General features: G+C 41.4%; 3 protein-coding genes across 5 annotated transcripts in view; 2 read left to right on the top strand and 1 right to left on the bottom strand.

The window, feature by feature from the left end:
* The window catches only part of atp8b3 (ATPase phospholipid transporting 8B3), a 41,393-nt gene that overhangs the window by 23,571 nt on the left and 1,124 nt on the right, over window positions 1–16,698 (bottom strand). Inside the window, exon 1 of one of the 3 annotated variants that reach the window (XM_082523764.1) lies at window positions 15,417–15,481. The exons of the other annotated variants lie outside the window; for them this stretch is intronic. The gene's annotated coding sequence lies outside the window, so the exon portion shown is untranslated. Of the gene's footprint in view, window positions 1–15,416; window positions 15,482–16,698 lie in introns of those variants that run through there. 3 annotated transcript variants of the gene reach the window in all.
* LOC309701225 (uncharacterized protein) lies at window positions 4,933–7,372 on the top strand. Its single transcript, XM_082525324.1, has 3 exons — window positions 4,933–5,199; window positions 5,327–5,390; window positions 5,884–7,372. Exon 3 carries the CDS (start codon window positions 5,888–5,890, stop codon window positions 6,971–6,973), a length of 1,086 nt encoding a protein of 361 aa, XP_082381450.1. The 5' UTR covers window positions 4,933–5,199; window positions 5,327–5,390; window positions 5,884–5,887; the 3' UTR covers window positions 6,974–7,372.
* On the top strand, window positions 9,862–16,069 carry nfil3-4 (nuclear factor, interleukin 3 regulated, member 4; the record flags this gene model as incomplete). Its single annotated transcript, XM_082523776.1, has 3 exons — window positions 9,862–10,109; window positions 10,185–10,300; window positions 15,281–16,069. The coding sequence occupies exon 3, from the start codon at window positions 15,311–15,313 to the stop codon at window positions 16,067–16,069; it is 759 nt and encodes a 252-aa protein (XP_082379902.1). The 5' UTR covers window positions 9,862–10,109; window positions 10,185–10,300; window positions 15,281–15,310.

The raw sequence follows: 16,698 nt of genomic DNA, 5'->3' as shown, positions 1-16,698 counted from the left end.
AACTTGCAGTTCTGGTAAAGTTTTCTTTTCAACACAGGAAGGATGGCCACTCCGTCTCTGATTCCTCACCTCCTACAGGTATCGCTTGAATAATGCTTAAAAATATTAACTAAACTCAATCGCAAACAATAAATGTGTAGATTTTTCTTTAGCTTATGCTATGAATCGTATTGGGAACGGACTGATTTCTACAACCCTCACACACCCGGTCACCTCCATCCACACAAGAACCTTTTCCGATCTTTAAGTGTTTCTTTGTAACATGGGGCTCTTGCCCAACCCAGCCAACCTTTTGATTAGTGGTTGACCTGCTCTACTCCTGAGCCACTGCATTTATATAGATATAGGAGTAGGGTAACGGAACCCCTAACCTCCATTATAGAAAACAATACAGAAGTGCTTTAAACTGGCATTCTTTCTAGCCGGTAAACTGTGTAAGTCTACAGAAAAACAGCGCCAGACTCAGTAAATCTTTTTCCTGATGGGTTAATGACCTCAGTGAACCAGCTTACAGATTTGGTAACTACAGCACAATGTTCATTTCTGTAAATAGTGTAAAAAACAAAGGACAATGAGGCAGAGTATGCTTTCAGATGAGGCAACGCTGTGATTAAGGAGCTGGTTCTGTAGGAGTGAGGATTTTGACGCAAGTTTAAAGTGCCCTGAGTGCTTAGGTCAAGTAGAAAAGTGCTATATAAGAGTCAGTTCATTTACCATGAAGATGAAAACACAACTCAAGCTCTCCCAACAAAACTAATGTCTATGTACAACTGTCTGAGGCATTTAGAAAGGTCATGGTAACACTTAAAGTGGGTATGAGGAAGAAAGAATATATACATATATACACTTTTAATGCACAAGGTAAAGACAAAGACAAAAACAAGCAGAATAACTTTCTCTTTGTGGCGTAATGTGCCAAAAACAACAAAAGAGACATCAGTTATCACACTTCCTTTTTTGCTGTGCGCATGGCCAGTGTAGTAAAGCTCAAATTCACTGATTCTTTTATTTAGACAGTAGGTCACTTGTCTTTGTGTTTTTCACAACCTCATTTAGACATATGACGAGGAGAGTGATGGGGAGGCACGTATGTGCAAAACACTTGTTGCACTTGTGGAAAGATGCATTTGGCACCTGGTGAACACTAGCAAAGTGTAAACACACTTTTAGAACATTTACTTCTCTTTCTTTCTTAGTCACTAAGATCATAATCTCTATCTGTCCACAGTGCATTTGTGATTTACAGGGCTTTGTAGTGAGTGGTACCCCAAAATTCTAATCTACAAGGCATTAAAAACAGATTTGGTAAGACTGGAATTCTCTAGTGAGATGAACAACTCACAAAGTTGAACGCAGACTGGGCTGTCATATTCTTGTGCATGCATATTAACATTAGCGCATGTGTTCAGATTTGTGCCATGATGAAAACGAAACATATGCGTGCAGATAGCACTTTGAGGAGCTGATAGATGGAGAACATGAGAAAGTAGGATGGATGAATAGAGGACAGTTAGTGAATCAAGAAGTGCAGAGGATTAGTAGTGAGGAAGTGAGGACAGCTATGAGGAGATGGAAGAGTGGAAAGGCAGTTGGTGCAGATGACATACCTCTGCAGGTATGGAGGTGTTTTGGAGAGAGGGCAGTGGACATTTTAACCAGACTGCTTAACACAATCTTAGAGAGTGAGCACAGATTTTCGAGAACAAAGGTGATGTGCAGAGCTGGACAGATGGATAAAGCTGATGCGTCACACCATGTTATAGGAAAGAAGGAGCCCTACAGATTCTTGTTTTGGGAATGTTGGCGGAGGTCAACCATCCAAAGCAACAGAGAGAGTATGAGAGAGATCAAGAAAGGAGTGCCGGCAGGGTTGAATAGGAAAGGGAAGGTTTAGGAGATAGTAGTGAGACCTGCAGTGATGTATGGTTTGGAGATGGTGACGGTGACACAAAGACAGGAGGCTGAGCTGGAGGTGGCAGAGCTGAAGATTTTTGTTGGAAGCGATCAGGAGAGATAGCTCAGGCTGAGCAGTTTGGAGACAAAATAAGAAAAGCTGAGCAAGGCTGAGATGTTTTGTACATGTGCAGAAGAGGGAGAGTGGATATATTGGACAAAGGATGATAAAGATTGAGCTGCCACGCAGGAGGAAAAAAGAAAGACCTCAGAGAAGATTCATGGATGTAGTAAAGGAGGACGTGCAGAGGGTGGGTGTGATTGAGGAGGATGCTGGGACAGGAGGAAATGGAGGCAGATGATCTGCTTTGGTAAACCCTAAAGCGAGCAGCTGAAAGAAGAAGAATAAGGAATAGAGGTCAACTGGTGTTCTTTGTCACAATCATCGGATGTGATCAACATCTGTTTGAGAATCCTTCTTTCTTAGCCTGCAGCCAGCTGTCTAAACAATTCATGAATCCTTTACGAAATTAATTAGAAATCCTGTCTGTGAGGATAAATGTACTAGTGGTGCACAGGCTGGGTAATTAAAACCTGGAAATGACTAAATCATTAGCTTTTTCAAAAGATTTATTGGTAAAAGGAATACAGCCTTTAACAAATGTTTGAAGGCCCTCCGCATCCATATTTTCGATAAAAATCAAAGCTGCCGGCAGCATGATGTCAGTCGAGCAATCACTGGTACGAAAGAAATACAGATAATGGTCAAACGTTCAGAAGTGTTCTCTCAATTAGACACTGAAGCATTATAAAGCCAACAGGACTTATACTGCTGGCGCTGAGTAATCCACATAAAAGAATCATCTGCAACATGCAGTCAGGATGTGGGTGTTGCCACACACAAACGTGGGAGTGCACCAAATTATGCAGGCCCTTCATATCACAATGTTTTCTAAGCATGCATTTTTTTTTAACAGTGATAATAAACTATCCTCGAAAAGGTCCAGATTCACACAGTGCTGAGAGACACAGTCGAGTAAATTGGATCGCTGTCTGTCTAAAAAGAAATCAGCCCTGTATTTATTAATAATTTGGATGCTATCATATTTATAACACCTGCTTCCTGTTACTGCTACAAGTTGAGGCTACACTGTAGTCTTCACCTGCATATATGTATATGTGTGTGCGCATGTTTGTTTCTGTGTTTTCTGTGCATGATAGTTTGTCTCTTTTCAAAGCCATCAAACTAATATCCGGGAACCAATACAACCTGACAGGTACTATGTCTTTAAAAATCTGGAGACAACGTTCTTACTAAAAGAAGACTGTTGGAACATGAGCGACTGTGGCTGATGCGGTTATGATGAGTCAGACAGAAAACTCTACTGGAGTTTTTAACAAACACACATCTGATAGGACACCCCCTGTGATATGGACAGCCCCCTCACTCTGCACGCTACAAAGAAGTCTTCAGCACCAACTGCAGAAGAGTGATGTTGTACAGTGTGGTTTTCCATTCTGGTTGCTGTTCGGCTTCTGTGTCTTCTCGCGAGAAGCTGCTCTTTTGCAGCCTTTCAAAAGAATACCCAGACTACAATTAGAATGTGAACAGAAAAGGAGAGGTGGATCATTAGGTTTCACCTGTGCTTCTCAAACTTGTTAATGCTTAGGCAGCTGCCAGGCTGGAGATTTCAGTGCTCTCCGCAGACAACCTAATGTACCCTGGTGCACTTTGCCCCTGTCCCCTGCAGACAGTGATTCATCTCTGGCAGCTCGGGTGAGGCAGGATTCAAACAACAGCCTTCTTGGTTGTGTTATGAAACATTTTGTTTTTTTCACCAATAGACGGACAGGTGGATTTGCCACTTGACCAAGATCCTCTGGACCAAGAGTGGTTTGTACTCTCCCTCCTCAATTGTGAACCTTAACACACTCTTAAATGGAAAAATATAACACAAACGAACAACTGGAGAAGAATGAGAGATGTGGGGAATCACGTCTGTCTGCACCAGTGAAGATTAGTGACATTGAAAAAGCTAGAATAAAAATCAGGCGCATAACTAAATGGAATTCCACACCATGTGACTAAATTAAATATGGATAGATGAATACTGGGGAGAGACTCGCCAAAGGCACAAAAAAGGGTTTAACGAATCACATTTATTAAAGTAGATTTGTATGTGTAAAATACTCACTGTACAGCTACCTATTTTTGTAGACACGTGTGGAAGTGAACAAGAGTTGTGTGTGTATTGTGGTCATGTTAACATGACCACAACGTCCTGACATTTTAGAATAAAACATTAACACTGCAAGGCACAGATGGTGCTTACAGATTCTAAAGTCCTGCTTTATCAGATGGCTGGAATGAGCAAATCCAGCAATGGGAAAAGAAATTCCCACAATCTGAAGCATTCAGCAGGAATTGCCTCTTGAAATTTTCCTTTTAATATAGCAAAAAGGAATTTAAACTGACCGGCAATTTATCCTTCAATGTGATTTGTCTAATTAAAAAAAAAAAAAATACAGGGAACGCTAAATTACAAATCTGGACTTTAGTGATTCCCTGCATCCTTCCTGAGGCTGGACTAGTGGATGACTGGACCCATTCAAAGTCCGTCCTGAAATTTAACTGTGAGCACGTGATTAGCAGTTATGTGCGCCATAACCTTCATTTAAGGAGGAGTTACAGGTGCAAAATCCATGAGAAGTTAAAGCTTTTGTTACAGTTCCCGCAGTCTCCATTTGAGAAGATGCGCCACATGCTGAGCAACACCGTGATGTGGAGCGAACTTTTTAATGGGAAAAAAAAAAAAGAAGAAAAAAAAAAGAAAAAAAAATCTCTAAATCTCTCTAAATATAGCTCGTGCTTTCTGGGATTTGTTTCAGTGTTTTATTTCATTTCATCACGTCATTCAAAACAAATAGATAAATACATGTCAAACAAATCTCAAAGTCAAACATAATCATGTCGTAAACCAAACCATGTTTTCTACTAATGAGTAAAGCTTACTGAACAGTGGTGTCACAGTGCGACTGTTCTAGACACGTCGACCGATGTGCTGTAATTTTACAAAAGTAATAAGTAGGACGGTTGATCCAAATCGACTCATTTCAGTAACACCTGATGGTTAGATCGTGGCCACACACAGCTCTCTTGGACTTCCGCACTCCAAGTTAAAGTTGCCAGATCGGTTTCCACAGAATGAAACAGACAGCACAGTGTGATTGGCTATCCGTGTGGCCTATATGTGCGCACCGCCCAGCAGCTCTGCTCTCCACATCACCGCTGATTGTGAGTGAATGGTAAGTTCAGCCCTTTCTCTGTTTCACCCCATATAACACCCACAAACTTAAAAAAGATTAAGTCACTTTTCCAAGTGCTGCGCGTAAAACTGTATGTCGCTCTTCTTGTGTGTGTGTGTGTTTGCAGAGCTGCAAGAGACGCTCAAAGTCCCGGCTTCTAACAGTCCCACAGGTGTCATCCTTCCAATCAGGTCAGTGTCAGTTCAACTTTACGACGCTGTCTAATTCTAAGGCTTTAAAACGTGAACGCTCACATTCAGTATGCTCGCGTAAAGTTCCCTCGAGGCTAACTTTTAATGTATCTGTCTTAATCTTAAGAAGGTTAGAAACTGTTTTAAATGAAAAGGCACCGACACTGTCGTATGTGCCGACATCATTTAACGTTGTGGTGGAGTAAGGCTGTTTAGATTAATGCACATTGAATTTACAGATTATTAACTCGCTTTTCAACGTCAGTAAACTACGCGTTTCGTCAAATGTGTGAAGTACATTCAACTCAAAAATGCTCAAAATAAACGTAAACGAGTTTCATTCACGCAGATTTTTCTCAGCATTAGTTATGAATCGAAACTTATGCAGCAATCATTGCTTTAGGTGATTCAGGTGCAGCTAACGGGGTCAGATTTATGCTTGATGCATGGATGTATGCATGCTGCTTGACTGACACTTGTTTCCCTCCACTAGTGTCATGAGCTCCCCGAAAAGCCCTGACGGTGCCGGGACAGATGCTCCTTGCCAGCCCTCCTCCTCAGTTGAGAGCAGTGGGTACACGGACACGGAGCCTCGGCTCCTGGCTGGGACTCGGTCCTCCCTCCTGGCTCGACGTCTCATGCGCTTACAGGCCTACAGTAGCCACTTCACCCCCGTTACGCGCCGGAAGAGGGAGATGATCCCAGACGATAAGAAAGATGCCAGCTACTGGGACAAGCGACGCAAGAACAACGAGGCGGCCAAGCGGTCCAGGGAGAAGAGGAGGCTGAATGACCTGATGATAGAGGGCCAGCTACTGGCTCTGAGCGAGGAGAACGCCCAGCTGCGGGCTCAAGTCCTTAACCTGCAGTACATCAGTACCCTGAGCATAGAAAAAACCAAAGCACCCTCTCCCTCTGCGACATCAACTGCGCCTGTCCTAGCGCCCACTCTGCCCTTGTCGCCCATACCTCCCCACACCCCTTCTCTCTTCCAGGCAGGGATCAGGGCTGTGCGACAACAGGAAACTGCACTGAACCAGTATGAGTCCAAGCTCCCTTGTTTTGGCTCAACTAGAGGTCTTTTTAATCCACTAAGCCATCGCAATTGTGGGACACAGCCAGGCATCCTTCCTCTCACCGGCTCCGGTGTCCTTTCGCTCCGAGATAGTTTAGGGAGCGGAAGGTCAGGGGAGGTAGGAGTGGATGCCCAGCGCCAGGTCTCCTCCGTCGATGTAATCCCCATCTCTCCCAGTGTATCTTCCCCACCCGTCTCTTCCTTCTCAGCAATCATGTCCTCTCCTGACACTCTCCACCATGCCTCTGCGCTCTCGTACCCACCCCAAAACTGGCTGGTGCCCCAGCTGAACCACTCGGCTGTGTGTAATAATCTTCTTCTGCCCTGGGGGTCCTCCTACCTGGCTCCGTCGGCCGTCTACTCCGGCCTGCCTCTCCACTTACAAGAAAGGCAAAGCCAGGGTGTCGGTGTGGAGGCGCACATTCAGAGGGGGCTGAAGAGTCGGTTCAGCAGTGCAACGCCTGGTTTGTCTCAGCTCGGGATGCATCTCAGTTCTGGGGGACGCTGACTGGACAGTTTAACTGTTAAGGTGTAACTTACAAGAAGTTTTTAAAAAATCCCCAAACTTAACGTGATTCCATATGCGTCCAAATGAGATGTGAGGTGAAGGCTTTTTCAGCTGTTTTTTTTTTTGTTTGCCAGTAAATATGCAGTCCAAAAAGAATGAAACGTGTGCAGTGGGTCATAATGAAAATACGAACAATTAAAAAACGAAATAAACAGCCTTCACGTGGCCTATGTTCCCCGAAAGATCAGCCATGAACAATGTATTTTACCACGAGCTACACGGCACGATTTTCTGTGGTTTTATTCTGTTTGAATGAAGCTTTTGCGCTCCCGCTCTTTGTCTGAATTTGTTTCATACAATGAAATATTAATGTATAATGTAATAAACACACAAGCTGTTTTTTCGTTTTTGTTTTTTAATGTTATTCCGGACTTTTCTTTTTCATTCAGATTATTTAATTTCATTGCAGTACAGGTATTTCTTGTACATTTTTACCCTTTGCCAGTGATGAAAAACAAACAAACAAAAAGAAAAACACAGCGACTGCACCAGTGAAACTGTGCGTGCTGACTCGGTATTCCCCTTTATCCCCACTGCGTGATTTCCCAGCACAATTCGACTCGATGGAAAACTGAACGTTGAACCGTTTATTTGTGGGTCAGCAGCTCAGTGAGACACAATCCACCACATTTCAGTGAGACACCACATCTGGGTAATGTTTAAATCTTTAAATGCTATGCTTTTGTTAGAATAGGGTCTTTAATATATGAATGTATATCCATGCATTCGAATAGTCCTGTTAGTCATTTTACAATCAAGTATAAAAGTAATGCTTTAAGTCGAAAAGTAAGTATAAAACTCTAAGAATATACTTAGAATATACTCTAAGTATAAAAAGTATTACTTTTATACTTGTCTAAGTATAAAGTACAAAATATACTTAGTGTGTGTATATATATATATATATATATATATATATATATATATATATATATATTCTTATTTTTTAATCCCTTTTTATGCCCTTCTTGATGTAATCCCCCCCCCCCCCCACCAAAAAAAAAAGAAAGATCCGGGTATCCTCTCGCAACAGGATCTTTCACTTGTTAGGCGAATGGAGCATCATGTCATCTCTGACCTGCTACGCAGTGCCATCGCAATCGGCTCTTAAATACCCATGCACGATCCCGAAGCCTCCAGCAGAGGGCGCTACAACACAAACGGTGTGGCAGATGGATTTCGTTTTGTGGAATAATTTCTGCCTCTCCAGTAGTATGTATGCATTTTTCACACATACACCGGTTTTAGAGTAAATAACTAAATAAAGTAAACGTAAACTAATATTAATGCTACCAATATATTCACATCGCATATTTTTATTCAGACTTCAAAGAAAGAATATTATTTTAAATTAAGGAGACCGGATGTTCTATTTTACGTGAGCTTATGTGACATTTGTATGCCTTCTCCTGAAACTCAACACACTCAGACACTGTTCCACATTTTGAGTGGTTTTAGTTTACAAAAGTCAGTACACATAAGTCTTTGAAGAAACTTGTGGTTAAAAAAGAGACGTGCCGATGCATCCCTATTAAAACCCAAAGATTAGTATCAGGCACAGCAGCAGCTGAAATAGCAATAAGGTTTTTTATTGTTAGTCACATCTAAAAAAAATGTAAGAAGACAAGCTCATCATTAAAACAAACTTTTAACCTTCCTGTGACCAGTGCCCAAACTGTGACCTGTATAGTTTGTGCGTTTGTGTGTCATGGGTTAAATTCTTTTCATGGGATATGTCATAAATGACAAACTGGTGACATGACCTATATTGTCAGACAAAATCATATCCTTTGACCCAGATTTAATTTGTTTGGATCTGGTCAACCCAATTCAATCATGGATTTGAACTTTACTCTCCTCTGAATAAATGCTTGACCTCCTTTCTTGAAAAAGGACGGCCTAAATTAAGGCATCCCAGGTGTTAAAGTTAAAAACAGAAAAAAAACGATGACTGAATGTCCTGTTTAACGTACTGGAACTCGTCCGTCATGGCTCGTGATGTCAAATTCATGTCTTTGTGTAAGACACGTTCCAGCTTTGACAAACTGAGTGCGTCCCAGTGTTCGTCCATCCGACACAGAGAGATGGACTGAAAATAAGTTTACGTGCGAGTTTAGAAAATAACATTTTAGCATAAAAGGAACTCTCTTTCAGCCCTTTGAAAAAGAAAGCATTTTTGCCTCCACGTGGACCTCTCGTGCTTATTTTTCTAACATTAAGGACTTACACGCATCACAACAGGAAGCCAAAAATCTGTCTACATGTGACACTGGCTATACATAGAAATGGGCGTTGAAGTAAAATTTCCAGTCACGACAAAAGCATGCATTTTAATTCCTGTGTCAAAGTCATTTTGACACAGGAATTATTATATTATAACAAAAGATTCTAAATTTGGACAAGAAGAAGATTAACTGAGCAGAGGCTTGAAATACACTCTCATAAGTCACAAACACTTCTGCATTTTCTGCGAATCTGAGGTGCCAAAGATTTATTTAAAAGTCACACATAAAGTTTTAGTCACGTCTCCTCACACTTATGCTTTACGCTAAATATCTGAACAACACAGAACTGATGGTCATATCATTACCTGGCTGTTGTGGCTTTTATCTCTAAAACGTCTCATATTACTAAGACTGCCGCAACTACTGCTGCGCCCAAGCTTTTCTGGAACGAGACATCAGGTATGTGACTGAATTTTAACATGTGGTTAAAACATTTCACTGAGCAAAGTATCATAGTACAGCTGCAGTACGAACAAAATGCTGTAAAGACGCTAACAATGCATTTACTCTAGAGATTTAAAAAAAAAATCATATAGCTTTACTAAACTCTAGGGCATTAGATGCATGTTTTCATTTAGTTTTGGCATGCTATCGACCAAATATGCCTAAAATTGAAAGCAGCATCATACAGGGGAGACCCCTGTGTGGGCAAGCCACTACCACCACAATATGATCGACATCAAGGAAAGCAGTCAGACACTTTTCATGCGACAACAGAGGTGGACAGCCAGAGTTAAAGACAGGAAAACAGCGCGTTAAAAAAGGCTGAGAGCAAAGCAAAAAAGAGAGAGGTGAGTGGGTAGGACTGAAAGCAACAAAGTATTATGATCCCCACTCGACTCATATGTGCATTAATTGCTTGACAGTGTCTAACAGAAGAGTTCGGCACTCTAAGTTGTACATTAGGGCAAGAGCGAGACCTCTCTGAAACAGTTCACTGGCAGCTCGACGGCAGCAGATCTTGTGGATACGCTTGCAGAAGGTAAGGCCTGAAGCACATTTTCTCACATATACTGGCACTGACCATGTATGTTAAAAGTAAAAAGACCGAATGAAGGAAATGGTTGAGGTGTTAGTGACCAAGGGACGGACATTTATCAACGCGTGCACAACTGGTCTTGCTGTGATCACAGCAAAACATAACTGTGTATTCTGTGAAATTGTCAGCTCAGCAAACCTTTGAATCGTTTCACTTCACTCGCGACCAAAAGCAGAATTAAGCAGCCAGACTTGTAAAGTGTCATTTTCTTAATTCAAAATGAAATCAGGTATTTATTCTATATTCTATTATCTGGTGACAGTTGTTTGAGGAAGAGGAAGTGTTTGCACTGTGTAACTATGCGCAAGAGGAGCACAGTTGTGTACATGGAGCTTCTCTACAGCAAACGACGTATTTCTGTTAGCTGTATTTTTTTAAATAATCTACCAAGGTTAGGAATAAAAAATACTTTTTGATGTTCTGCAATGACCTCACAGTTATATCAGAATACGAACGCTCTGGAGGTTATTTAGCTATCTCAGAAAAAACGAACGTTTGTTTCATGAAAGGTGAAAAGATATACAAAGTTAGAATAGAGCACAGAACAACAGTAAGATATGATGTTGGATGATCTATAGCTCATGTGAATTGTTGTATGTCATCCCTGCAGTTGTGTTTACGTGAGTCATTCAGTTTGTATCTGTATGTTTCTCTATTTGCTAGTGGAATTATTCAAAAAGTCCGGGATGGATTTGCATGAAAATGACCAAACGTGGGGCTCGGCCCAACTCAGAGATCGTTGACTTTTGAAGCCGAGCTAGCCCCGCATGCAGATCCCCATTTTTGGAGGGATTCTTTACCATTGCGAGGGAAGGCGAAACTGGATACTTCGTGCAATTTTAGCAAATCCGTATCAAACTGAAGTCTTAAAAAATGGGACAACTAATCGTGATGTTCTCAAAAACAATGTCACGAATGAATCGCTTCTGATCCAATCAATTCGACCATGATGTGGAGGAAAATGTCTTGGCCCGCTCTTAGATGCTGCGCTGTGCTGTAGATATGAGAAAGTGGGAGTTTTTAAACATTTATTAATTCATAAGTTACCAATCCATCATCGTGCATACTTCTCAGACTAAGAAGTGGTCTCACCCAAAGCTGAACATTTTTAATAAAATTCTACTTACTGCAATGACGATACCCGCGTCTTGGTCACTTAGTAATATTTTACACGTGATATAGTTGGGACATTTTGCCCGTATGAAGCCTGAGTTTGATCGGAGCTGCAAACATCACAAGTTTGCAGAAAGTGAAAGTGTGTTTTATGAAAGCATAAAATGATTTTACTAGTAAGTGAAGGTTCACTGTCCACTCAGAAGTAAATAAAGGTCAAGCACTTTGGTAGCAGCGGTTGCTAGTAACGCTCGCTATGAGCGACCGGAAGACTTCAAGTATAAATCCAAAAGGTTTCAAAAAGTAGTGCGATCACAAGTCTAGCACATTTATGCAAATGTTATAGCCAGTCATGAAGCTAAATGTTTATTTTGTGATACGAATCATAATTTGTGACACTTGAATAATAAAATGTTTATGTCGGTATGGCTGACTAAACAATGAGGAAAAAATATTTTTCACGTAAAGTCAGGAAAATTACAAAAAAGGCAGAACGCCTGATGTTTCGGAACATATTTACTGCATGCAAAGCATGGTAGTTTGTATTTTATCTGCTCATCAAGAAATGCATTGCATTACAAGACGGTTAAAAGCAAGAACGGAGGCGAGTTCTTTATCCACCCAACAGGGAATTCTCTCATACTAATGGCAGTTTCAAGGTGATGTGAATAGAGTACATTGAGGTGGAAAGCCACAGAATATGGACTGACCAACTTTTCCTATGAGCACTTATTTTAACAAAGCTTGGCAGGGTACAGAGCAACACAACAACAGATGTTAGAGTGTGAGAAAACGGATAGACACCAAAAGAAGAAGTCTGAGAGTTCCTTACTAAAAAGCAGGCGGGCTATAATTAGTCGATAAGAAACAGGTGCAAATGTGCAGCAGAGTAGAGAGCGGGGTTGGCCTCAAGAGAGATTTCACTCAGGAACCCTCTCTTTTTTTATTTTCTCTTTGTCTGTGTCTTCCTTTGTGATTATTGTTTTCTCTCTTCCTGCTGTTGCTTTTCTTTTTTTTTTTAATGTACAACAAGTAGTTTTTGTGTCAGACACCAGTTTGCAGGTGTGCACGTTCTCACACAGAAACACACGGGGTTTCTCTGGGCAAAGGTTTGAATATTTTTAACCAATGTGTACTCTCACCACTACACACACGGTACATGGCCTCTTTGAAACTACAGTTTTGTTGCCTCTGGCAAAGTCTGACTGTACGGTCACTCGACATGCTAAGAAAGTACTTTCATTTTGTACAACTGAAATAAAAAAAAGGCCATTCTACAGCCTTGCAGGGCATTGCACGGTAAGTAATAAGCTGTGAAGTTATTGTTTGCATTTAAGAGCATGCTATATGTGTGACATCCTGAGTGACAGCTTTTTTTGCAGCTCTTCTATGAGGTGTCACAATTGACTACTATCATAAAGTACTGTGCAGTGTATGATTAAAAAAAAACACTTATCAGGTATTATATTGTGAGCAAGAATAAGGTGTGAATGAAACATCAATGAGTTAAAAGAGATAAGTGTAAGCCTAGCCTGTATGAGTCTATGTGTGTTTCTGATTGCACGTACAGGAGGCTGGCTGTGGTTTTTAACACATTGTTCACCCATCTTGCACAGCTTCCCATAAAAACCACCCACAAACCCACGTGAATAAAAGATAATTCATTAGCAGCAGTCAGTATTCCTCCTATTCTATTCATTTAAAGAAGGATTCGAGGTAGATGTACAGCAAAATGGACAAACTCTTACTGGCTGCACGTTTGTTCACGCAACAAAGTGACGCACAAAGATGAAAGTGCTGGAGAGGGGAAGCAGTGACTAGAAGGACAAGGCGATCAAAGAGGAAGATGAGGGGGAGACAATGTGAGAAACATGAAGCATTGTTTGACTTCACGTTAACTAAAGATACCTATGCGTAATTTGCATACGCCGAGCTTAGGTCACCTCAGCTGAACTAAAAGCCGCTTGGTGCGACAGCATCTTCTCGGTCGCGTAAAACCTCGCGTGAAAAGTTTCCGTTAAGAAGCGTTTTATTTGGTTTCACAGATATAAAAGTAAAAAGAGAAAGGCTCGACGAGTATTTTTATTTGGTTTTGACAACACAGATCTGTAAAATCACAAATGCAAACTCCTCTAATTTGGCTCCTCATCAGCCATGATGCAGACAAAGCACACTAATGACTCAGTATGGAATATGGAGCTAACACACAAAGCCACAATCTTGCCATTCTATGTATTGTTTCCAGCCTTATTATTTTCATACGTTTCATATTGAGACAGGTAGGAGGTGAGGCTAGTTCAGGAAAGGGGGTTGTGGGTCTCGAGGTGCTAGACAGAGTGTAATAAAGTACTGAACTGTAATAGCCTCTAAATATTTTTGGAGAGGAAAAAAAACATAATGGTATGAAAATGGTCTGCCATAGATGGACAGCCTCTACAGGCACGTGCAGCATTTTATACAATTATATCCGATTTTTTAAAAAGCCCTTTATATCTGAACATTAGCCATTTATATGCTTAAAGCGAGACAAACAAACACAAAGTTGCAAATACACAAAGTATATGTGCCTCTATTACTCAACACATTATAAGATTAGGGACTAGCACTGCAACAGCATGCCGTTGTCATCAGCGGCTAATCTGTTTTCTCAGTGGTGCGATTAAACAGCTTGCCCTAACAATGTGACAAAAATATGGAGAAGTGTCTGCTGTTTTCTTTAACCAGACCCTGAAACTGCATCCGTAAGTGTAAGAATCCAAATGTAAGACATATTCAGATTATAAATGTGTTTAATGACAAGAATCACTCAGAGCGTTCAAACCTTCACCGAGGCAGCTCGCTCTGTGCGCGCGACTTCCTTTTAAGGGACTAGGATTGCATTTGGTGTATGTTCACCTTGTTTTCCTCGTTCCTTTAAAGTGCATTTAAAATATGTAATGGATAACGGGTACTGATTTGTAAATAACTAACTATATTCTGCAGCATATCTCTGATTAGCTCATTCTCTCTCTTGACGATACTTTCTTTAAATATTTAACATATTTGAGGATCATCTTGAAAGAAAGGCAGATATGAAATTAAAAGTGAGATCAGAGGTCAAATGTGACGTGATATTTGGATGCAAACGATACTCAGAATCCTCAAATACCACAATCATCTCCTAAATGTTGTCAGGACAAACAGGCAGCAGAATTTTAAACATAAGACATTTTACTGAAGTTTGACCTTGAAGAAGAGGTCAGAAGTCCAAAGTAATATTTTGAATCCCCCTATATCATTTCTCATATTCCCTTATGCTGTCAATATAAACAACGGTAATTAGAAACAGTTTTAAACAGCTCAACGCAGCATTATTATCACGTCGACTTATCTATTGACCTTGAAGGAGAGGTCAGAGGTCAAATGTGACATATTTTAAATCTTCACACGGTACTTTCTATATGTTGACAGCGCACAGTACAGCTGTAAGGATACAGGAAATCGTCATGTTATTTGAAAAGAACCTCAAAGCATAAATATTTTGTGGTTCCTGTTTGTTTAATGTAAAGCTATATCTATAATTACCTCCACCAAGGACGTTTTTGGTAGCGTTTGCACGTGCGTCATTCTGTAAACGTGATATTTCAAAACGTCTTTATTGAATTCTGACCAACCTTTGCAGGAGTGTAGAGCGGTGTCACATTGACAGTTTGTTAAAATTTGTCTCATTATTCATTAAAAAACTGCAGAGTAGTTTCCTGATAAAGAACTCATTGCTTACTCAGCTGCTCGCTTCAGCTCCACTAACTGCTCTCCTCTATTCGATTTCAGGTCTCTGTTGTGACTCGCTCTTCATTTAGCATGGAGTCCCTACCGCTAGCTTTTCACGGGGGCCAAGAAAACCATGTTTTACACATGGAAAACGATCTGGTACGTAAAGGACCCCGTCGCAAGAGGGAGTTCATACCTGAAGAAAAGAAGGATGAGCTCTACTGGGAGAAACGTCGCAAGAACAACGAAGCTGCCAAGCGGTCACGGGAGAAGAGAAGGATGAATGACTATGTGCTGGAGACTCATCTCATGGCTCTGAAAGAAGAAAACGCCAGGCTCAGTGCTGAGTTAATGGCCATCAAGCTTCACTTTGGCTTGGTTCACCCTGCAGCGTACACAGGCCAACAAAGTAATCCACTGCAATGCCATTTCAACAGCAGCAGCCAGCCTGTAAGCACCACCAGCACCCACCAACAATCCCTGCAGAGAAACTACTACTGGGGTGGTAGAGACTCTTCTGTCCTGCCCAGTCACCAGCCTTCTAACTCCTTTCTGATCCCTGCATACGCCCTTCATACGATGAGAGGCTATTCGTATTTCAACAGACCAGCTACTAGCGGCTCTGGCATCCTCAAGCCCCTTGTGCTTCCTCGAAATCTCCTGCCAACCCATTCCCCTCATCCCATAGGTCCTCTACTGAAGCCCATGGCAACAAGAACCCCCTCAGATGAAGAGGAGGAGCAGCAGGTTCCAGGGCTGCTGTCCATGTCTTGCCCACCTCCGCCTCATAAAATCATCGCCAGAGCAGGCAGAGTCCATTCTCCACAAAGACAATACATGTCTGACTGACTGTGAAACACAGAAGGACGAATCTAGCGTACAGCTTCATCGACCAAGAAACAAATGTGTTATTTCTTTTTCAGTACTGTCATACATGCCTGCTGACGATGTAACGTTATTGCTGGGAACTAACGGCTCAAGGTGCGCAGCCCTTTCAAAATGAGAACTTTTCAAGTGTGTGCAGCATGCAAACCTCCCCCCCTCTCCACTTTTTGTTCCTACAGAATCAGCTGTCAGCTCTAAGTTGCTGACCATTCCCATTGCAGCCACATAAAGAACATTCTAAAGTAGGAGTACAATTTTTTCCATACAGTCCATTCATGCTGTTTAACTTCACAGAACACGATGCTGTGGTGTTTGTGCAGTTCGCTGTTTGGTACTTTCCTGAGAAAGTATACAAAGAATAAAACGCACACATGTGGGTCAGTGACGATAACAACACACGCTCACCTTTGCCCACCACTCTCAGTTCAGAAATCTGTTAATGTTATGCAAAACTGTGACTGAGCTACAGATGTGTGTCCGGTGTCTCGATGTTTCACTGGTGTTAATGCAGAATTTACAATTAAACTTCTCTGTCATCATATCACACACTGCCTTTACAAACTGTAGGCCACAGTCTGCCTCCAAACGGAAAG

The sequence above is a fragment of the Aulonocara stuartgranti genome (assembly GCF_965226115.1).
Source record: "Aulonocara stuartgranti genome assembly, chromosome: 23".
Taxonomy (NCBI): domain Eukaryota; kingdom Metazoa; phylum Chordata; class Actinopteri; order Cichliformes; family Cichlidae; genus Aulonocara; species Aulonocara stuartgranti.
Note: the sequence above shows the minus strand (reverse complement) of the source record. Positions and strands in the feature narration are given on the sequence as shown.